Raw genomic sequence first — 24,662 nt, forward strand, 5'->3', positions numbered from 1 at the left:
TACAGGAGTACTGTAATAAAATAAATAGACAGTCTTCTAAGTATAAAATGATTTATTTCTAGAAAGGCTTTTTTCCTGCACTTAAAATAAGCAAAGCTACAGTTTACATGATTAATCTTTACCAACACCTCACCTCCCACCCCCATTATCTAAACACACCATTTCCCCTGACAATATTTTACAATTTAAGCACTGTACGTGACGTAGACGTTCAGCTCAGGAAGTGCTCGTGCAGTATGTGGAGCTTAAACCAGCCATCAGTTTAATCCTGTCTAGACTGGGAGTGCTGTGCGGCTTGCAGGATCTCTTGGCTGTTTCACTCCCTCAGTGCACTGGTTATTACTCCTGCACTGGTAAATACAGGGTTTTTAATTTTTCTGGTTAATGTTACTCTTTACAGTGCAGATTTGCGATCAAAAATGTCAAAGGCAAATATGAGCACTTGTTCAGACAGTGTTTGCACAGATCATGTGATAAAGTGTTTAAACACAGCCTGTGTGAAGCACTGCTGATAAAGGTAGTAATTTGGTAGGTAGGTATGTCATTACGGAGGTTCTAATCCTTGTTCTGTGCAGGAGAGGAGGCTTCGGCACGAGCCTCCGTATGAAATCCAGAAGACGGGTAATGGTAGGACAGCAGGGGAAGCAGGACCCTTCCATTATCCCGCTGTGTGTTTGCTAGTTCAAGCTGCATACGGGTGGTCTCTCCCTGCATAATGTTTGGACTCGGAGGAAGACAGGGCCTCAGACACGGAGGACACATGCAGAGAACACGAAATACATAAACCAAGATGTGCAAATGAGTCAGTAGACTCCAACAAACCTTAACCAGGCCCCAAATTACTTCCAATACTTGATAACAGGGGCTTCTTGTAATGTATAAATATAAATATTACTGACCCTATTATGACTGTAACACATTTTATTAATATAAATTAGCTATTTAATCCATTACACAAATATGTACCATCAGATTTATTTATTAAAATTAAGATTAACAGTTTAGTAATAGCACGGTGGAGTAGCAGTAAAATACACTATACAGCGGTCCCCAAATGCACCACGGACTGGTTTCATTTAAGATATAATTTCACGGACCGGCAGAGGCGGGGGGGATTTAAAATAGAATAACTATACTACTCACGAAAGCTTTTTTCACTGCAACAAGACGCTGCTCCCACCTAGGGGTGATTGAAGACAATAACACCCGTAAAAAAAAAAGTAGTGTTTTCATTGCTGATGTAACAATCTCTAATTATTTATTCTTTCTGTGCGGCCTGGTAATAAATGACCCACGGACCAGTACCAGTCCACGGCCTGGTGGTTGGGGACCACTGCACTAGACCACCAACGCTTAGACCTTTGAATCTCAGCTCTGCTATTAACCCGCCCGGGTGCCTACACAGACACACGATTATCTGTGTGTCTGTAAGGGGCGGTACAATGGCCAAACAGGGTTTCCTCTGCTGGCTGATCGATCCTGCCTGCACATAGACGGGGGATAATGGAGATCAGTGCGTGCCTCTCCGTGCATGATACAAATCCCCATATAAAGTCGCCTCATGCTGGTGAAAAAGAAGAAGTCGATACTGCACATGTGTCAGAGGGGGTTAATTACAGCCCTCCTTGGTCGGTGAAATGAAATACAACTAGATTGGGAGGAAAATTGGAAGGGAAAATGCATAAACAGAAAATAAACTGTATAACAACAAAAAATAACTGTAACAACCAATCAACACTCAACAGTGTATAAAGCAGGATAGTTTTTTAATGTTTTGTTAACAACTTAGCCAATGATCAAGTCATCGTTCCAGAGGTCTGAATGCTACCAATATTTGTATTTATTGATTTATTATTATTATTTTTTGTCAGTCTATTGCAGGATGGCACACACAGCTATTCACTTATACAGTCATAAATAGAGGAATTTCAAATTAGCCCTGTGTTTCAGAGATGGAAAAATAATGGACGGCTTAAAGAAACCCAACTTATAATAATTATACATTATCTATAATATATAATTAGTTATAATGTACAATTATGGGCTGTAATGAATAAATAATAAATAATTAATGTATCCAGAAACAAATAGTCAAAATGCACAACAACCATTTAAATGTTTAAAATTAAGTGTCAGTGAAGATCAATATATATATACAACCAAACACATGTAGCTAAGAACAGATCTATGGTGCTGCCTGCAAAACTAATCAGGTTTGTCTAAAATTCATTTATTCGGTTTTATTTTACAACACATTTAAGATTTACAAATACAGTTATGCACCTTTTAACATCCATGGTACATTTGTTGAAATAGGACGTTAAGTAATTTGGACATATGCGAACACCATTCTATATGCTTAACCACCAAGATTATATAGGATGTAAGGTAGCTGTTGTTTTTGCAATGTCTGATTATGTCTGCTATATTCTGTTTTCTGATTGAGATTTCTGAACTCTGTTATAACCATTTGGGACCATGGACATACAGTATATGTGGCTGGACATTGCCCAAACGGACGTTATGTGACGCATACCTGTAATGCATAAAACAGTTAATATTTAAATGCTTATTTCAGGTTATGTTGCTTGTAAATGTGCAAAGTCATTGTTTTTTGTGATAGTTCACAAAGCGATAGCACTGTTTTGCTTTTGCTTTTGTTTGTAATCATTTAGTCTATTTTTTTTGTTTTCTGTAGCTCTAAGCATTTCATGCTTCTGACACATCACTTTAAGTCCTATATAAATCCTATTACTTTTACTCACCATTCTTCACATATAGGTCAGCTCTTGTCCATTGCCAAGCAGAGAGTATTGGACACATCTATACTGGAGGTTTGTCAATTTTCATGTATAGGTGATGATGAAATCTGTCCCTAATAGCAATAGATTTTAAAAGTGATCTCGTTCAGTACCATATACAGTGGTACCTTGTAACTCAACGTCCTCTAAACTCAAAATCTTTGAAACTCATCACCCTTCGTCGAGAAATTTGTACCCTTAAACTCAATGTTTCCCTTAAACTCAGCGCATGTGCGACTGCCGCTTTGTTCAGCACTCGACTTGAGTGGTGCAGTAACACATCATCAAAGTGCGAATATGAGACGAATCTGCATTTGTGTGGAATAACTGTCAAATCTACTCTGAATGCTCCACATGTATCTGTGTTTAGCTGGATTTCTCTCCTGTTTCACTTTTAAATTTGTGTTACAGCTCGGGGCTCTGAGAAATTGTAAGAATCAGCTTTTTATTTCAGTGTTTTTTATATTATATTTGTGTTATTTTCTAGTGTGTAAGTGTCAAAAACAACCCCATTATTTTACAATATATGCAGTTAATGGGACCATGGAACACATTAACAGGTTTCCCATACATCCTTATGGGAAAAAAAATACCTTAAAGCTCAATGTCTTTGAAACTCAACGCCACTCCCAGAACCAATTGACGTTGAGTTTCAAGGTACCACTGTAAATAGAAAATTAATGATAATAAAATTGTGAATCTACTGCCTGGCTATACACACACCCATGTCCTTGGCATCAAACAGTGAATGACTATTTAGAGCATTTAGAATGACTATTTTTGACCCAACAATGGTTTTATAACCAAATTTGGTCTATCTGAGAAGAGTTACTGTCATGAAGTACGTGGAATTTCATAAAATGCCAATTGTTTTGGAATGGAATACTTACTGCTCACAATCCTATTGTCAGATGTACACATGCTTTTGACCATAAAATATATCTATTCTGTGGTTTATTTAATAATTATCTAATTTTAGTTTGATTTGACTGGACTCTTGATGAACAAACATGATGAATTTATAGAACACTGTTAAGGCTGCCGCAATTGGTTGACCTAGTCCATGAATTTTCAATGAATTTCAATATTTTAAGTTGATGCATCATTTTTAAAACTATGCTTATAAATTATCCTTTTTCTTGTCTACAACGTTTCCATTCATATAACAGTTCATATGATTCCCTCACCACTACTTTCTGCATGCATGATCTAAGTCATATTTGGTCCAGTCACTGGTTGGCAGCATTAAGCGCATTCTTAAAAAATGTCGTCTAAAGCAGTTAGAGGCCGATTGTAGAGAGATTTCAAAGAAAAGCTAAAAGTCCAAGACCCAAATCATCAAAAGTTTAGGAATACTTAAAAGTGGCACAAAACAAAAAGGTGGTTTGTACACTGTGCAAAGCTTCAATGGTACCACAGCCGCACTAGCGCGATGTTGCACGTTAATATTGTATTATTAAGCTTTTTAATTGTGGAGACCTTCACACGCGCCGTGCACTTGCTCCGTTGGCCTCACAAACGCAAAAAGCTTCTCATATATATGAGCCCTAACAGTTACCACTTTGTTTACATGGCTTAGAATTTAAAGTAAGTTTTGAGTGAATGTGTAGGTTAGAATCTGGGCTTATTCTGTCATTACTGTATATTGGACTTAATGAGACGTGCCTACCTCTAACTATTTTATTTCTGCTATAAGTTTAAGGACATTGCTTTGTGTACTGAATGCCATAAACACGTGCTGCACTTTGTTTAATATGGAGCACTTGAGAATTTGTTAATATGGACATGAACCCTGTTTACATTTAGTTTTGTGCCATATTATTATGCCATACAGTCTGTTGTTAAAATAAAAGAAGCTTAAATGAGATTCTGAATTGAATGTTTTGGAGGAGAACTAATCATTTAGATTAATCGACTAATTGGTAAAATAGTTGACAGATTAATCGAAAATGAGTCGTTAGTGGCAGCCCTAGACACTGTGTAGTTAGTTTATGAGAATGAGCATTTGAAAAGCAGTCCTGCTGCAAACAAAATTAAAAGATGCAGAAATTCTTGTGGTGTGTCCATGCACGTCCACATGAGCCAAAGATAGAGCGATATGGTATAATGTTGACGTGTTTTCTGTGTGTGTGTGTGTGTGTGTGTGTGGGTGTCAAAACAAAATGGAGTAGAGTCCAGACAGGCCTCTGAACAGGAAACCCTTTGCTGAAGTTTGTGTTTTAATTCATACTAAACCCTGTATGTGACTCACTAACTAGGGATGGTTCAGTCAACACAGAATAGTGGGAGACCGGGAAGGAAGGTGGTGTGGTGTGGTGGGTGGAGGGAAGTGAACTAGAATGGCTGGTATAACACAAAGAATGGGAGAAAAATTTTGGGAGAAAAAGAGAGGAAAGGAGGAGTGAAGGGGAGAATTAGGAAACAAGAGCAAGAAAAGGAAGGGAGGGCTTGAAGGAAGCCCATACTGTCTGTCCCGGAGAGAAAAGAGGGAGGGATAGAGAACCCAGGGAAAAGAGGGGAGGGTAAACGAGAGGGAACGGAAGAGGATGGATTTTGCCTTTTCTGGTGGCTAAAGCCGGACTGACTGAGAGGAACTCTTTTTGTTCAACTGGTGCTGAGACTGTTAGGTTGAAATGGTGTGAGAGCAAACGTAAGGAAATAATTCACGGCTATTGTAAGGTAAGGCAGCTTCTCTGTATGCTACTTGGGTTAGAGAGACCCTCCTGAAGCTCCTGGGTGGTCCGGCTTACATCTAAAAAATAATGTAATGAGTGTCTCACTGGTGAACATCCTGTGCTAACGTCCTCTCCTTCACCCGCTTTCTGTCTCTTTCATGGTTTTGTCTCCTTTCTTCCCGGCCACAAGATTTTCCATTTGTGGTCGCCCAAACCCATATTCACTCTGCATATTCACTCTGGGAAATTTCTTGCATATGGCTATGTCTGACTTTGCTGTTAAAACGTGTGACTGTCTGCCATATTATATGGTTTTAAAAAGCATTGAACTGATTATTATTATAATAGTAGTATTATTATTGTTACACTGTATATTGAGTACAGACAAAGCTGACAGATAGGTTCTGTTTTTTTAGGGCCACACCTCCAGGACTAAGCCATGGATGATGATATTGAACGACGTAGAGAACTAAGAAGGCAGAAGAGAGAGGAGATGCGGATTGAAGCTGAAAGGTAATATCTGTCTCTGTTCATCACAGTCACGTTTGAAGTCATCGTTTATGTAGCAAATTTAAAAGATAATAAATAAATGCTGTACAAGACCAACTAAAATGCACAAGTATGAATAACAGAAATTGATATATGGCTTGGGGGGAAGCAAATATATATATATATATATATATACAGTATATAGTCGTTTGTTTCCCCTCCATATATATATATATATATACTGTACACTGTAGGGGAATCAAACTACTGGGCGCCCAGGTGGCACAGCGGGATATTCCGCTAGCACACCAGCGCCGAGATTCTGAACTCCTCGGTTCGAAACTTGGCATTGCCACCGGTCGGCTGGGCGCCATCTAGCGAGCATAATTGGCAGTGCCTGCAGCACACACGTGTCTGACCACTGATGAAGGTCTAGAAGATGACCAACTCAAACAGCAGTAATAGAATAGCGATCGTCTCTGACTTTACATCTACAAGGTGGACCAACTAGGTAGGAGTGTCTAATAGAGAGGACACGGTATTTAAAACCTCCAGCAGCGCTGCTGTTTCTGATCCACTCATACCAGCACAACACACACTAACACACCACCACCATGTCAGTGTCACTGCAGTGCTGAGAATGATCCACCACCTAAATAATACCTGCTCTGTGGTGTTCCTGTGGGGGTCCTGACCATTGAAGAACAGGGTGAAAGCAGGCTAAAAGAGTATGTAGAGAAACAGATGGACTACAGTCAGTAATTGTAGAACTACAAAGTGTTTCTATATGGAAAGTGAGTGTAGAAACAAGGGGGTGGTTTTAATGTTATGGCTGATCAGTGTAGATAGATAGTACACTGTGATAGAACACTTTATACAACAGTTAGTTCCGACCTTACAATCTGATTGGTTGAGAAGCGTTCTAACCTAACCTAACCTAGCCTTTTCACACCACAACTGTATTACTCCGCTGACGTGTTGCCAGGAACGACAAGCTTCATGCACACAAACGCGCACGCAGGCGACACAGCCTTTTTTCCCGATCACGTTTTAAATCCGGTATCTGATACACAATCTAGCGCACTGTGTAGGGAACATAAATCCACGATCTGATACACAATCTAGTGCACTTTGTAGGGAACCTAAATCCGTGATCTGATACACAATCTAGTGCACTATGTAGGGAACATTAATGTGTTTGTAACACGAACAGTTAGCTTAATAGCCCAGTTAGCAGCTCCTAAGAGTTCTGTTATCATCCATATCCTTTGGTGTGTGCGAGAGGTTTTTTATTTCTTTTTTTCCCTTCGGAGGTTCTTGCCTTCTTCTTCTTGTTGTTCTCACCTTCCTAAAATGAGATTTTGCAACTTGGGATGTCTGCTTTGTAGTGTTAAACTATATTCGTTGTGGAACTACTTTTTGGCGGAAGGTATTGTCAATATTAAAGCATATTTAATATGAAATTCAGGGCTTCTTTGATTTATTTTCTTTCTTTATTTTGTAAAAACTGTTGTATAAAAGCAATAGAACACTTGAGGTCGTGTGTTATCGCGAATAACATCACGGCTGTGATGATCTACGGCAAATCACAGCCGTGATGTTATTCGCGATAACACACTCCCTCTCGTGTTCTATTGCTTAATTATGCATTGTACTGCTGCCACTTGATTGACTGGATACTTACACGAATTAGTTTCCCTAAAATATAAAGTTGTGAAGTAGAGTGCTGAGTGTATTTGGGCCATCAATTGCTTTTTGCATGACATGTAACAATAAGTTACACAATATGGCCAACAGCATGTGGACACTTCCACTACTGACACTAGTAATGCCAGTTGTTTTACCATGCTCATTGGTTACAGATGTAAGGCGCTCGGGTGGCACATCGGTAAAGTATGCTAGCCCACTATTGCTGCTGAGATCTGGGCATTCAGGTCTTAAATCTCAGCAGTGCTATCAGCCGCTCGGGCGTCGGCATGGACATGATTGGTTAATGTCTGGGCTGGGGGAGGGGGGGTTGACCTTAGCTAATCAGATTTCTTTAAGATGAATCAGACTGTCGCACGCCACTTAAGTGTTCTGTGGAAATCTTTTAAGAAGAGTAGGACTGTTGTAGATGCATGATTATGATTTGGGCTAAATTTATATGGACCCAACAAGCTCATGGCCACATGTCCACATACTTTTGAACAAATAGTGTACTTGAAGTACACTTTGAAGTAAAACTTTCACATGGTGTTAGTTGGGCTAATTGTACAGATGTTGGACTTTTAAAATATATTGCTTAACATTAAAACACTGAGAGTGGTCCTGCTGGTGGCGCAGTGGTAAAACACGCTAGCACACCAGAGCTGAGATTCGAACTCACTGCTACCGGCAGGCTAGGTGTCTATAACAATGATTAGCTCATCGAATTGAATGCTGAAGAGGATTCCTCATAACCGTTGCAATTACGACCTCTGCTGGCTGATCGATGACACCTGCACAAGGGGCGAGGGATAATGGAGATCAGTGCGTGACTCTTCGCGTGTGAGACTGAGCCCCACATAAACCAGTTTATTGCAGGTTAAAAAAGGTGCAGTTGTCTACTGCACATATGTTGGAGGGGCGTGTATTAGTCACAGCTCTCCTTGGTCAAGAGTGGAGGTCAGCAGCAGTACAGAGGAAGCGAGGTGCAGTATTGGATACGACTTAATTGGGAGAAAAACTGGGGGGAAATGAGTGGTCCTGCTGTGTACATTGTCATCAGTGATCTGGAACCAAATATTACTAGTCTGTAATAATATGTAGCTAAATTATGCTGTAATTACACTTCACATTAACCATAAACCAAACATCTATTGACAATTAAATATTAATAAATGTAAACAATGAATCCCAACCCTATCAAAAACTTATAACCTTTAAGGATACCAAAAGAGTGTCCATTTAAAGGAAAACCTCTTGTAAACACTCGGAAATGCACTTTAGCCATAAATGGGTGTCAAATGATTTGTTTAAAAAAAAAAGTTGTTAGTAGATGAACGAAAGTACTAAACACCGTCTTATTAGTCACTGCTCTATCTAATATTAGAAATACAGAGCGCCCAGGTGGCGCAGCGTGATATTCTGCTAGCACACCAGCGCCGAGATTCTGAAGTCCTCGATCCGAAACCTGGCATGCCGCTGGGTGCCATCTAGCAGGCATAACACGGTTCTGATAGGGCGGGATGGCCGGACTATGTGGGTGGGGTCTTCAAACGCTGAGTAAGGACCCTGATTGGCAAATAGAGGTGCCTGTGCAGAGTGCATAGGTAAAAAAGGGTTCCGCTTTGGGCTGTGTGCGGGTTGGAGGAGGCATGAGCAGTGATATACCCACCTCGACTGCAATCAGGGATCCCCCAGCAGCGGAAGACAAATTGACTACACTAAAATGGGAGAAAATGCTGAAATAAAATAGAAAAAATAAGAAATACCGGTGTATTATAGTTTTTTTTGGATTATGTAGCCTTTAAAGTTCTTAAGTACACCTATAATGTTGACATAGCTTCTTCTAATTGATGACTGGATACACAGATGTTAGCCTTTTAAAATATAATTTATAACATTAGAAAAATGGGCCTCTTAATAAATATGGACTAAAGACTATGTGACACTACTTAAACCCTTATATAAAGTATTTTAAGTGTATATTTATTTACCTAGCCATTTAACTTTGTGCCACTACTGTGTTCTGTATGACAGGGCTAAATTAGACTGTAATAAAGTTCAATTATAATTGGAGTGTAATTACCAAACTTTCATTGTCTGTTATGTTAAAAATGTATAAGTTAAATCCCATATTGTGAACTCTAATATCAAGTCTAGACTTTTGGATACCGCAAGAGTGGTTCATTCATATGGAATTCATTCATAAACACTGTGAGCATATTTTGGCCATAAATGGTATTTTTATGGTCTGTAAAAACCAGTTACTTATAAAGTACTGTACAAAGGTACTGTTTGATCTAAGAAGAGAACACACATGCCAGATCTTCATTTTTCAGTTTATAGAAGCTCCACATGTTCACATGTAATCTTTGTATGACCTTTTTGAATGGGTGGCTGATCATACAGATACTCGCCTCTCTGTTCTCCCAGCTGCAGGACTGTTATTGTACATCTGCTGGCCTCTCTGACCCACCCATTCTTAAAATACTAGTACTAACCTCATGACTTGTGCTTTGTGAAGCACTGTTCTCGTGTGCTGTTAACCTTGTACATGGTTATTTTAATAACTTTTTTGGTCTTTTTTAGTTTGTTTATGTATCCTAGGTAACCCCTTATTCCAAAAAAGTTGGGACAGTATGTAAAAAAAATAGTGTCTTTTACAGGTATACATTTGAAAACAACATGAAGATATATTAAATGTTTTTTACCTTATCAGCTTTGTTATTTTTCATTATATGTCAATAGGAGCAAAATAATAATTGGAAGTTAGGTGTTTGCCAGCAAGGAAGGATTGAGGTTTGCCACTTTGTAAAAACTGCAGTTATAGTTTACCAGTTTGAGAACAATGTTTTTCACCTCATGATTGCATGGAAATGTTAGGAATTCACCTTCTACAGTCCATAACATTATTAAGCATGATTATGCTTATCTTGTTAATCTGCTAAGGCACCACTCTCAGAAGTACATATGCATTGAGAAGCACTATGTATCTTTCTTAACAATACCCCTGTTTGTTTAAGCAAGTCAAAGCTCTTGTCCCAACTTTTTTAAATTTTACAGCTATCAAAATTTGGATTAAGCATATGCACACAAAACATAGATGATTAGTTAAAACATTATATTTGTATGTTGTACTTTCTAAAGGTGTAAAGGAAATATAATTTTTATTAGGCATGCAGTTCACTGACAGTGTAGTGCACATTAAAAGAGAAGTAAACACAGTTTGGGACACAGACATGTTTCTGGTTAGAGTTAAAACACATGCTTCGGCGACCCCATATACTGGAATATACATGTCAAACTTGTGAGTTTGAATCTCAGCTCTGCTACCGGCAGGTTGGGCATCTGTATGGATAATGATTGGCTTGTCCATCGGGCTGGATGCCTGAGAAGATTCTTTATAACTGATGCAGTTACGACCTCTGCTGTCTGATTGATAAAGAAAAGAAATGAAAAAGAAAGTAAGTTTTGTAATTTGTACTATAATTGGCACACAGCTTTTAAAAGTCTACTTGTAATGTAGCCTAATTACTCAAATTTATTTATGAATGAATGAATAATATTCAAATGCTGTTTTATCACTTATTGCCTAAATTTAAAGTTCATTTGACCAAATAAAATTCAAGCAATTGAGGGTTAAGGGCTGTGCACAAGAGCCCAACAATCTGGCAATGGTGGAGCTTAAACCAGTGACTTTTAAATTACTAGTCCGGTACTTTACCTGCCAAGCTACCACTTCCTATTTCCACCTTCATGCTTCACAGTTGGTATGAGTTTTTGTGCTCAAATGCTGTGTTTGGTTTGAGCCAAACATGTCTTGGATTCATCTGTCCAAAGCACATTGTTCCAGAAGTCCTGGTCTTTGTCTAGGTGTTCTCTGGTAAACTTTAGTCTTCCCCTGATTTTTTTTTTTTTTTTGACAGCAAGGGTTTCCTCCCCACACTCCTCCCATGAAAATCAAACTTGTGCAGTCAATTTCTGATGATAGATGCATGTACCTTGACATCAACTGTGGCAAGAGCTACCTGTAGGTCCTGAGATGACATTGTAGGATTATTGGAGACTTCTTGACGCATCTTGTGGTCTGCTAGTGGACTGACTCATATGCTCATATGCATCTACAACCTTCTTTCTGAAGGCCTCAGAGAACTCTTTAGATCTCACCATGGTGATACTACTCATTTCAACAATCAAGAGCAAACCAAACTAATGTTTGAGGTTTAAATAAAACTCCAATGTCCTCTAACGATGGTCTAATCATTGCAAAAGTAAAATAACAAATACACAGTCACACAAAGCACATCAATGCATCAGGGTGTGAATTAAATGCATGGTGTGGATTTAAAAGCAATACTATGGAAGTTTGGACATGCAGTTTGGAATGACACTTTTTTTGACACAAGAAATGCCACTGCCTATTTCTTTCATACTTTTCTTTTTATTAGTGGCAGATTTCTACAGAGAGCTTTAATCAGTAACAAGTAGCTATAATTTCTGTATTTGTCCACCAGTTATGTCTGTGTCTGGACCAGACAACAGCCGTCAGTGTTTGCAAGGATTGCAAGGGGAATGCAAATCCCCTCTTTCAGACATAACAAACTGTGTTTGTTGAGTACGTAAACAGACCTGTGGTTTCGCAAAGATTCGAACTCGGGTTATAGCGGTTGTGAGCTAGCGAGTTAGCCCTCTGTGCCAGCCATCATTGTTCTTTCAAGATTCAAGATTCAAAGTAGCTTTATTGGCATGACTGTAAAAAAAAACAATGTTGCCAAAGCATTACAACGATAATAAAATTATAAAATTACAAAGGAAGCAAAAGATGACAGTTAAACAATAAACAATAAAAGTGAATAAAGATAAAATAATTTAAAAAAATAAACAATAAAAATATTTTAGCAAATTTACAGACAATATATAACTGCATTCTATAAACATATATACGTACACATATCTTCTTCTTCTTCTTTTCCTTGGTCTTTTGTCCTGTTCGGTTGCGGGGTCGGCTCTCTGCGGATCATGGTCCGCACCGATTTGGCACAATTTTTACGCCGGATGCCCTTCCTGACACAACCCTCCCTATTTTATCCGGGCTTGGGACCGGCACTACAATGCACTGGTTTGTGCATCTAGCGGCTAGGTATCTATAGGATAATTCAGTGTTTTTAATTAGCCTGGTGGCATGTTTTTGGACTGTGGGAGGAAACCGGAGCGCCCGGAGGAAACCCACGCGGACACGGGGAGAACATACAAACTCCGCACAGAAAGGACCCGGACCGCCCCACCTGGGGATCGAACCCAGGACCTTCTTGCTGTGAGGCGACAGTGCTACCCACTAAGCCACCGTGCCGTCCTAAACATATATACACATACATATATATATATATATATATATATGTCTCTCAGGCGGTGTAGCGCTGATACATACTGTGCGGCGAGGGGGGCAGTATACCCTTCTCCTAGAATTTTTTTTAATTTTTCCAATTCTATGAGTGTTTGGTAATTTGGGATTTGTTGTTTAAATCTGTCAGTAAAATTTTCTCGTGTTGTTTTGAATTTTTGGCAGTGAAGAAGGAAGTGCACCCTGTCTCTACCTCTCCACTCTCACAGTGGGCACACAGTCTCTCCTCTCTGGGCAGCCAGGACTTTTTGTATCTTTCTATGTCAATTCCATTTTGGGTGGTAGTTTCTATAAAGCCATGTGTGATTGGGCGAAGTTACAAAAAAATACTTTTTAAAAATGGCTTTGCTCATCTTTATTACGGGTGTTAATAAAAACATCTATTCTTACATTTGTACTGTGAAGTCTGGACGTTTTCATGATCAGGAAGGAACAATTCAGATCCAGTTTTATCTTCACTCTGAGAGCTGTAATATAAAATGACTTGTATTTTCTGTGCTTGATGACAGCTGTGTTTAGTCCAGCTCTCAGCTCTTTCTGACAGGATTTAGATGAAGTTGAGTCAGTGATGGCTGCGCTGTGTGGGAAGCGCTCTGAAATCCAGCTCGCTCGAGCCTCGTGCCCATTTAAGGCAAAATGACACTCCTGTAAACACTGATGGCAGAAAGTCAAACAGTGATTTCTGCTTCGACATTCCTCGTCAAATGCTGCATTTTTTAAAAGCTTTTACAAACATGTAGCGCAGCTGCTGGCAAATGATTTATATTGCTGTCACAAAGCATCATGGGTAATGAACAAACAGACCGAACTCACTGCTGTTCTTTGTGTACTTGTGAAGAATAAGTGCCGCGTATTCTTTTTAGTAGCTAACGCCCATGTTATCGTTGGCTAAAATGCTGGTCCTTGGTCAATTGTGCACATTGTTAGCTTAGCGTGTTCAGTTCCTGTACTGTTTGTGCCATGCAGACGTTGGGTAGATGTTTAGGGTTTGTTTAAAGAGCCTCCCATAATCCTATGCCAATGTTTGATGGGAAAGAATGGTGATTACATTTGTCTCCATTTTTTTTGTTAATGTAGCATAAAAATAATAGTTTCCCTATATGGGAGCTGTATTTTCTTTGCTTAGTGTTGCATTTAACCAAAATTGGACCACATTGAACCGACATTGTACTGCTACTCAACCCCAAACATTGTAATGACCATTTGTTACAGGTTATGAACTTTTATGGGTATGTGATTTTATACACCGATTAGCCATAACATTAAAACCACCTCCTTGTTTCTACACTCACTGTCCATTTTATCAGCTCCACTTACCATATAGAAGCACTTTGTAGTTCCACAATTACTGACTGTAGTCCATCTGTTTCTCTGCAAACTTTTTTAGCCTTCTTTCACTCTGTTCTTCAATGGTCAGGACCCCCCACAGGACCACCACAGAGCAGGTATTATTTAGGTGGTGGATCATTCTCAGCACTGCAGTGACACTGACACGGTGGTGGTGTGTTAGTGTGTGTTGTGCTGGTATGAGTGGATCAGACACAGCAGCGCTGCTGGAGTTTTTAAATACCGTGTCCACTCATTGTCCACTCTATTAGACACTCCTACCTAGTTGGTACACCTTGTAGATGTAAAGTCAGAGACGATCGCTCATCTATTGCTGCTATTTGAGTTGGTCATCTTCTAGACCTTATGGAGACGATAAAATGGACAGTGAGTGTAGAAACAAGGAGGTGGTTTTAATGTTATGGCTGATCAGTGTATGTTTTCACAGAGAGCTTTAATAGCTCTTATTTGACAAGACTGTTTATAAAGGTCTTGTAACCGCTAGTGAGGCTATAACAGTTTTTCTCACAATAAAACAGCTCAGCACCATTAGATGTAATTATTGTGTCATGATGTCACCTAAATTATGTTTTCGTTGGAAAAAATAAGCACTCGGCTGCATCCCAGTACTTCTAGTTGAAGTCAAAAGTTTGCATCCACCTATAAAACACATGTATTATGTCTTGAGATTTCAATGATTTCTCTGACTGTGATTTTTACCTCTTTTACCTCTGTTTGTTGCCAGCAACCAACTAAAAACAATGCACGCAATTGAGGGCCTTTCTCATGGGCCCAACAGTGGCCCTCTGTCCAAGTCATTCCAAATTCCCACTGTTTGCTGAGTATGTAACTTTTGCAATCCCCTCACTGAAGTGTTGAAGTATCTGTATGAAACAGAAGGAGGGCAGATGTTGGCACTTGTGCAGAAAGACTAGAAAAAAGTAAACGATAAGCCCAGTGAGCGCTGCAGCACCTCGGCCCAGTCCAACTGGAACGACGTTAGGCGATGAAGGCTAGACGAGATCCATTTCACTCCCGTATTCGATTTAGCCAAATTTCTGTTTGCTTTAAACACAGAGAGACAGTGTGCTCTGTTTTTTGTCAGTCCGGGGTGCTGCGCTGGCAGATAGAGTGCTGTAAGCAGCTCTGTCCTGTTATTAAATCTCCATATAATAATAATTATAGCAGTTTATCATGGTTTATATCATAACCTGTAAAAACTTACTATACATACTTAAGCAGCATTACTGACAGAATTTAAAGTGTCCACAGTACCAGTATGTTTATTTTTAATGATCTGTTGTGTAGACTTGCGTAGAGATGCCAATAATCACTCACTCACTTTCTTAACTGCTTTTCCAATCGGTCGTGGGGCGTGCTGGAGCCTATCCCAGCTTTTCAATGGGCGCAAGGTACACAGTAACACCCTGGACGGGGCGCCAGTCCATCACAGGGCAGACACACATACACACACACACATTCACCTATAGGGCAATTTAGTGTCTCCAGTTCACCTTACGTGCACGTTTTTGGACTGTGGGAGGAAACCGGAGCTCCCGGAGAAAACCCATGCAGACACGGGGAGAACATGCAAACTCCACACAGAAAGGACCCGGACCGCCCCATCTGGGGATCGAGCGCAGGACCTTCTTGCTGTGAGGCGACAGTGCTACCCACTTGGCCACCGTGCCTGATGCTAGTAATCATTTTAATAATGATTACTTACACTTATATAATGCTACAGTTGATGTCTAAGAAAAAAATACAGTGAAACTCCTAGATACAGTTATGGTTATTGATTACATAGTGAGCTTGTAGTATGTGTTCTACCCTTTTAATTCTCAAGTTCAGTTGATTCAGTCACACTCAATGTTAACAGGTCTATAAAATATGCCTTAAACTTTGTGGTTTGGGAATGCCCTGAACTGTTTCAACATGTCTGTGGTACAAAATTAGGTCTATAAAGAAAAGTTTGACAAGTTTGGTGTCTAGAAACTTAAGTTTGTTTGTTTATTAGGATTTTAATGTCATGTTTTACACTTTGGTTACATTCATGACATGAACGGTAGTTCATTAGTTTACAAGGTTATATAAAACACAGTCATGGACAATTTAGTGTCTCCAATTCACCTCACTTGCATGTCTTTGGACTGTGGGAGGAAACAGGAGCACCCGTAGGAAACCCACACGGACACGGGGAGAACATGCAAACTCCACACACACAAAGACCCGGACCGCCCCACCTGGGAATAGAACCCAGGACTTTCTTGCTGTGAGGCGACAGTGCTACCCACTGAGCCACCGTGCCGCCAAGAAACTTGGGTCTGTGTCAGTCTAAGGTACTTAAATCTTTAACTTTTTGAACACTTTTGGCATGAACTGAAATGTTGGTTATGATTTAGGACTTATCCAACAAGGTCATGGTCAGGTGTCCACATTGATTTGGCTATATATTGTGCTTCTTTGTTAAAAGCCTGTCAGATGGGTGTGGGTGGGTAGTCCTGGGTCCAAGTCCTTTCTGTGTGGAGTTTGCAAGTTCTCTCCGTGTCTGCGTGGGTTTCCTCCGGGTGCTCCGGTTTCCTCCGGGTGCTCCGGTTTCCTCCCACAGTCCAAAGACATGCAAGTGAGGTGAATCGGAAATACTAAATTGTCCATGACTGTGTTTGACATAAAACCATTGAACTGATAAATGTTGTGTAATGAGTAACTACCGTTCCTGTCATGAATGTAACCAAAGTCTGTAAAACATGACGTTAAAATCCTAATAAACAAACAAACTTAAGTTTCTAGCCACCAAACGTGTCAAACTTTTCTTTATAGACCTAATTTTGTACCTAGGGGCACAGACATGTTGAAACAGTTCAGGGCATTCCCAAACCACAAAGTTTAAGGCATATTTTATAGACCTGTTAACATTGAGTGTGAGTGTTCACAATCAACTGAACTTAGGAATTAAAAGTGTTGGACACATACTACAAGCTCACTATGTAATCAATGACCTTAACTGTATCTAGAAGTTTCACATGACGTTAATAAATAAATAAAGTAAAAAAAAAATATATATTTTATTTTTCCCAATTTTCTCTCAATCCAGTCGTATGTAATTACCTGATTTCATTTCACTTCTTCTCTACTGCTGCTGACTTTTAATCAAACCCAACGAACAAGTCGATCATTGGCCATATAGGCGTCCCGCCTGCCGGTAGCAGAGCTCAGATTCTAACTCACGAGTTTGAGATGTCAGCTCTAGTGTGTTTTACCGCTCAATATACTGTTAATAATTCTGATTGATCAGAGCTGGTGGCTTCTCTGTGCACATACCCATACTAGACTGAGCCACAGACTTCCTGGCTTTGTGCAAGAAACAAATCATTCAGCAGTGGATTCTTTGTCAAGGTCAGGAAAAAACCCAAACTGTCACTTTCCACTAACAGAAATGTATCTAGATTTTCTTTTGGAACCTTAATTGCAAGGTGGTGAAATATAGGTGTCAGCATCTTAAGTCAATCAAACTTTACATTAACATTAGCTACAGGTTTCAGTAAATAAGAAAAGCTCCTGCTTGAAGATCACATTAAGAAAAAAGCACATAGAGAAAAAATGTTGTGGTCAGATTACGTTATTTGGCCACGACGACTAGAGAAATGTTTAAATGAGAAGCATTCAGTACAGCATTCAAAACCAACATGTAGTATAATGCGTTAGAGAGGTTTTGCTGCCAATGAACCTTTTTTCCCCTCTTTCTTAAATTAACTTATTTTCTCCTCCGGTTTTCACTGAGCACTGAAGGATTTAAAGCTCTGCAAAGAGGTTTAACACATAAGAAGTATCAAGCTATGCTTTCTGTATTGTTTTGCTGCTTGTAGTGCAGTGCTTTTACTAAAAAGTAGGAGTCACTGCTGCAGCAACAAGGAGATGTTCAGTGACAGGCTGCTGGACCTTTGTCCCCAGATCCATAAGGCTGTACAACTCCACCAAGCAGGGGTGACAAGCAGTAGCTAAAGACTGAGGGTCCTACATATAGCCATATGTGTATGTGGATGTATTAGTATGTTTGTGTATATATATATATGCACGTGTGTGTATGTACGTATATGCATACATAAATATACGAGGGATCTTCAAAAAGTTTCCTCACTTTTATATTTTGGTTGGAAGTGGTGAGGGCGGGAGGAATAGTAATTGGTCGTGACTGAGAGACTGAGAGAGCTTGTAGTTCAGATGTGCCATCTGATTTCCATCTTTTTGGATGCGCAAATAAGCTTTTTTTATTTTAAGATTTTAATGTGATGATGGTGTGAAAGCAGTGGTGCATCAGTGGCTATGCACTCAAACATATTTTGCTGATGGCATTAAAAGTTGGTATGATGGCCCAACTCATTGTGCAATACCTGTCACATATGCCACTTTACTATTTAGTAATTTATTTTAATTACTATTTATTTTTTACTAAACTGTAGAGACTTGTGGGTGACTCATCTCCATACATTTTTCTTTGAATTTTTGGTTGCTTCAGTTATCCATTATATGTTCTAGAACCATTTAGTTTTAGTTGTTGTGTATGTTTTAGTTTTTTTGTATTTGAACTGTTAATTCTGTACTTTCACTGTTGCATCATGGTACTTGGGCTTTAATTTTCCAATCAATAAAATATTTATCTATTTATCTATGTCTGTCCATCTGTCTGTCCGTCTATCATCTATCTATCTATCTATCTATTATCTATATGCATGTATGTCTGTCTGTCTATCTATCTATCTATCTACTATCTATCTATTCATCTAGCTGTCTGTCTGTCAGTATGTCTGTCTATTTAAATGCAGTTCTAAAATGCTACAGCTACAGATGGACTCTTATATTTGCACTTTAAATAAATCAGCAGCCCACTGTGGACACTGTGGATGATTACAGAGAACTGGTGACTTTGAGAACTGAGCTCCTTTGAGATCTATCAAGATCGGTGCAGGTCAAAGGTTGCACAGATTCCATAGCTGCAAGGCTATGTTTCTTTTTCACACACACACAGACACACACACACACACACACACACACACACACACACTATTCCTCTGTGACTGTTGTGGCCTTTTCCCTTTCCTGGGCTGCAGCAGTGAGGTTCACACAATATAAATAGTGTATTTTTATTTAGTATTTTCATGTTTTACCAACTCTCTATCATGGTCAGGGTCGCAGGGGGTCCAACTTTCCGAGAATTGTGCCCTTTCCCTCCCCACTAAGCCAATCATATCTGTCATATCTCTATGTGGAGGCCTACCGGTCGACAGCACCACTGGGGATTTGAACTCTGAATCCCAGCTGCAGTGGGCAAGCGTAATGGTTACATTTATGACAGGACAGGTAGTTACAGGTTATACATGATTCATCAGTATTCATCAGTCACCAATACCTCTAATTCACCTCACTTACTTGTCTTTGTACTGTGAGAGGAAACCGGGCTCCCAGAAGAATCCCTCACAGACACATGGAGAACATGCAAAGTCCACAAAGAAAAGACCTGGATAGCTCCACTTGGGAATCTAACCCAGGACTTTCTTGCTTTGAGGTGATAGTGTTACCCACCAAGCCATACACCCTGTACAGGGCGCTAATCAACAGTACAATACACATCTACCTCACCATCTACAGTACCTTTGCATGATATGAAAAAGCATGCAGATATGTGGAGAACATGCCAAACACATGGACAGTGTACAAGCAGTGAGGATTAAAGCCAGGTCCCTAGGATCAATTCATTTCGATGTTAATTGCATGTCAATATGTCCATTCCTTAGATGTTGAAAGGATTTGAAAGAACTAGTTCAGAACTAGAACGGCTATTTTGGCCCACATGTGTTTGTGTTCCCTTGAGAGGCCAGGAAGAGCTCAGGAAGTAACACCCGTCCTCAGTGAATAGGCCGTACCGTACTTTCCCTGCACCGTTAAATCCAGACGTATGAGTGACTGACACAGTCTGGATGAATGACTGACAGTAACGATGCTGATTCAGGATCAGTTTATGTCAGAATTGTTTTTATTGGCTTGTAAATGACAGTCGCTGATCAGTCCAGACCACCTTAACTGACAGGATTTATGCTTAGAGAAATAGCGGCAGTAAAGGAATATAGCAGAAAAGCAGAGTGTCTGTGGGTGGACTGGGAGACGAGGATGGAGGAGGATGAGTATGGGAATATAGAAGCCTTTTGACAGGGCTTTCCCCCCCTCCTTTCTCTCGAAGACCTCAGATTGCAAAAGTGTCCAACCCTAGTCTCAGTGGCCAGTCCCAGACTGTTTTTACTGACATTTTTGAGATGTTTGGATGAAAGAAAAATATTTAAGAACGCTAATGTGCTGGCTGCTCTGATGTGGCTTTTCCACTGCGTTCACGTTTGTATTAGTTTAATCTCCCACCCAAGAACCATTTCTTACTTTACAGATTTTATTTATTCACTAAAACACTTTTCTTACTCCACAAAGGCTGTTATTACAGATGATGTGTGCCATATGCTTTGGTTAACGAATTGGACTTCAGACTGTATATATTATATATGTACTGTATATACACTGTTCAGCCATAACAATAAAACCACCTCCTTGTTTCTACACTCACTGTCCTTTTTATCAGCTCCACTTACCATATAGAAGCACTTTGTAGTTCTACAATTACTGACTGTAGTCCATCTGTTTCTCTGCATACTTTTTAGCCTGCTTTCACCCTGTTATTCACTGGTCAGGACCCCCACAGGGCCACCATAGAGCAGGTATTATTTAGGGGGTGGATCATTCTCAGCACTGCAGTGACACTGACATGGTGGTGGTGTGTTAGTGAGTGTTGTGCTAGTATTTTTGGATCATTTTTAAATACCGTGTCCACTCACTGTCCACTCTATTAAACACTCCTACCTAGTTGGTTCACCTTGTAGATGTAAAGTCAGAGACGATCACTCATCTACTGCTGCTGTTTGTGTTGGTCATCTTCTAGACCTTCATCGGTGGTCACAGGACGCTACCTATGGGGTGCTGTTGGCTGGATATTTTTGGTTGGTGGACTATTCTCAGTCCAGCAGTGACAGTGAGGTGTTTTAAAACTCCAGCAGCATTGCTGTGTCTTATCCACTCATACCAGCACAACACACACTAACACACCACCACCATGTCATTGTTACTGCAGCGCTGAGAATGACCCACCACCCAAATAATACCTGCTCTGTAGTGGTCCTGTGGGGGTCCTGACCATTAAAGAACAGGGTCAAAGCAGGCTAACTAAGTATGCAGAGAAACATATGGACTACAGTAACTGTCAGTAACTGTCAGTAACTGTAGAATTACAAAGTGTTTCTATATGGTAAGTGGAGCTGATAAAATGTGTGTAGAAACAAGAAGGTGGTTTTAATGTTATGGCTAATCGATGTATATTTTAAGTATAAACTGGGTAATGCTGGGTTGATCTTTGGTAGCTAGACAGACTCCCATTACCATGAGCAAATAAAACATAGTGGAACACCAGAGGACTCATTCACATTGGTCTCCAAATTGATATTTGTGTGTATGTTTGTAGGTTGTCCTATCGGCAGAATGAAGAGGATGAGGAGGAGGCGGCTCGTGAACGCAGACGAAGAGCACGTCAGGAACGTATGCGCAGTAAGGAGATTGAGGAAGCTGCCAACCCTGCTGATGATGTGGAGCTAAACAGCCACAGGTATTACAGATGTTTTGACCCTTATACAGTACATACATACACTGTGTTATACTAATATGCAGCAGTAGAAACCACTATTTTATTTTTAATTTAATATAGTTAATTTGCATACAGTCCCCTCCACAACTACTGGCATCCATGGTAACAGGTTATAAGAAATTCACATATTGTGAAGTAGCATATACTGTACATGCACACACACACACACATCTTCAAGATGAAGGTCTTGAAGATGACCAACAGCAGCAATAAATGAGCGATCATCTCTGACTTTACATCTACAAGGTGGACCAACTAGGTAGGAGTGTCTAATAGAGTGGACAGTAAGTGGACACAGTATTTAAAAACTCCAGCAGCGCTGCTGTGTCTGATCCACTCATACCAGCACAACACACACTAACACACCACCACCATGTCAGTGTCACTGCAGTGCTGAGAATGATCCACCACCCAAATAATACTTGCTCTGTGGTGGTCCTGTGGGGGTCCTGACCATTGAAGAACAGGGTGAAAGCAGGCTAAAAAAAGTATGTAGAGAAACAGATGGACTACAGTCAGTAATTGTAGAACTAGAAAGTGCTTCTATATAGAAAGTGGAGCTGATAAAATGGACATTGAGTGTAGAAACAAGGAGGTGGTTTTAATGTTATGGCTGATCAGTGTATAAATTCCTAACTTCCCACCCTCCTAATATTGAGTTGGTTCCCCATTTGCTGCCAAAACAGCCCTGACCAAGGCATGGACTCCACTAGACCCCTGAAGGTGTGTTGTGGTATCTGGCACTAAGATGTTAGCTGCAGATCCTTTAACTCCTGTAAGTTGTGAGGTGGGGCCTCCATGGATCGGACTTGTTTGTCCAGCACAACCCACAGATGCTTGACTAGATCTGGGGATTTTGGAGGCCAAGTCAACACTTCAAACTCTTTGTTGTGCTCCTCAAACCATTCCTGCTAAAAGAGGCCACAGCCATCAGGGAATACCATTTCCATGAAAGGGTGTACATGGCTTGCAACAATGCTTAGGTAGGTGGTACGTGTCAAAGTAACATCCACATTGATGGCAGGACCCAAGGTTTCCCAGCTGCTTCACTTGACAGTGGTCAAAATGTTATGTCTGGTTGGTGTATACACATCCAAAAATACGTACGTGTGTGTGTTCATCTGTGTGTGTGTGTGTGTGTGTGTTCATCTGTGTGTGTGTGTGTGTGACAGTGCTAGTGGTAGCTTGACGGAGACAGTGGTATCCTAGTGGGTAGAGCTTTGGGCTGTAAATTGAAAGGTTGAGGGTTTGAATCTTAGCTCTGCCATGCAGCTACTGTTGGGCCCTTGAGCAAGACCCTTAAAGCTATCGGCTCCAGGGGCATCATACAATGGCCTACCCTGTGCTCTGGTCCCAGCTTCCAAACAAGCTGGGATAAGTTTACAAAAAATGACGTTGTACTGTCACCTGTATATGTATATAGGACAAATAAAAGCATTCTATTCTTTATGTATCATTTGTCATCATTCATATCGAAAAACAGCATTAATGAAAAACACCAGTATAAATAACCAGTATAAATAACTAAACATCAGTGTTCAATCTGAAAATCTGAAGAATACTTGTTATATGTATGCCAGTGGGCTTTAATTATAAGAATGCTTTAGTTAAACACCAAAGCTGGACATTGGGTACTAACTAGCACTCATTTGCTCTTCTACATGGAGTACAGAACTTCCCCACAGTGCTCCTACTGAGGCATTACAGAATTTTTATGAGACTGAATGCATCTTAAATGCGACCCAGCGAAGAGGTGGAATCTTGGCACACTTCAGCGCTGCGTCTTAATAATTCATTCCTGAAACTCTAGCCTTATAATAAGGCCACACACTCATTCCTAGTTTCAAAGTACCAGCTTTTACTTCTGTGTAAAATTGCCCCTTTTCTCATTGCTTCTGCTTATATTAGTTCAGATTTTATAAAATAAAATTGTAATGTATTTAATTAACAAAGATATCCAACACCTATGTCAGTCTTTTAAAGATGTAAACTGATTGCAGTGCTGAATACTATTATTAGACAGTAGTTTTTCATAACGGGCGTCACGGTGGCTAAGTGGGTAGCACTGTTGTCTCACAGCAAGAAGGTCCTGGGTTCGACCCCCAGGTGGGGCGGTCCGGGTCCTTTTTGTGCAGAGTTTGCATGTTCTTCCCGTGTCTGCGTGGGTTTCCTCCGGGAGCTCCGGTTTCCTCCCACAGTCCAAAAACATGCAGTCAGGTTAATTGGAGACACTGAATTGCCCTATAGGTGAATGGGTGTGTGTATGAGTGTTTGTGTGTGTGTATGTGTGTCTGCCCTGTGATGGACTATCGCCCTGTTCAGGGTGTTACCACTGTTCCGCTGTTGCCCTTGGCTTGCTCAATAGGGGTTTTTGGTCTGTTGGTCCTGGATTCTGTAAAGTTGCTTTAAGACAAAAATGGTCCATTGTAAAAAACACTATATAAATAAATTTGACATGACTTACTGTGTGCCTTGCGCCCATTGAAAAGCTGGGATAGGATCCAGCACCCCCCTGCAACCCTGATTGGTTAAGTGAGTGAGTGAGCAAG

The 24,662-nt window shown here is 40.2% G+C and overlaps 1 protein-coding gene across 3 annotated transcripts in view; it reads left to right on the forward strand.

The window, feature by feature from the left end:
- The window catches only part of cald1a (caldesmon 1a), a 117,263-nt gene that overhangs the window by 50,443 nt on the left and 42,158 nt on the right, over positions 1-24,662 (forward strand). For 2 of the 3 annotated variants that reach the window (XM_062996206.1, XM_062996224.1), the window contains exons 1-3: positions 5,341-5,480; positions 5,893-5,989; positions 21,934-22,074. In XM_062996206.1, coding sequence (XP_062852276.1) covers positions 5,916-5,989; positions 21,934-22,074 — 215 coding nt within the window. In that variant the 5' untranslated portion in view covers positions 5,341-5,480; positions 5,893-5,915. Of the gene's footprint in view, positions 1-5,340; positions 5,481-5,892; positions 5,990-21,933; positions 22,075-24,662 lie in introns of those variants that run through there. The other variant, XM_062996215.1, reaches the window with a different exon arrangement.

Source organism: Trichomycterus rosablanca, chromosome 1 (genome assembly GCF_030014385.1).
Source record: "Trichomycterus rosablanca isolate fTriRos1 chromosome 1, fTriRos1.hap1, whole genome shotgun sequence".
NCBI classification, from domain to species: Eukaryota; Metazoa; Chordata; class Actinopteri; order Siluriformes; family Trichomycteridae; genus Trichomycterus; species Trichomycterus rosablanca.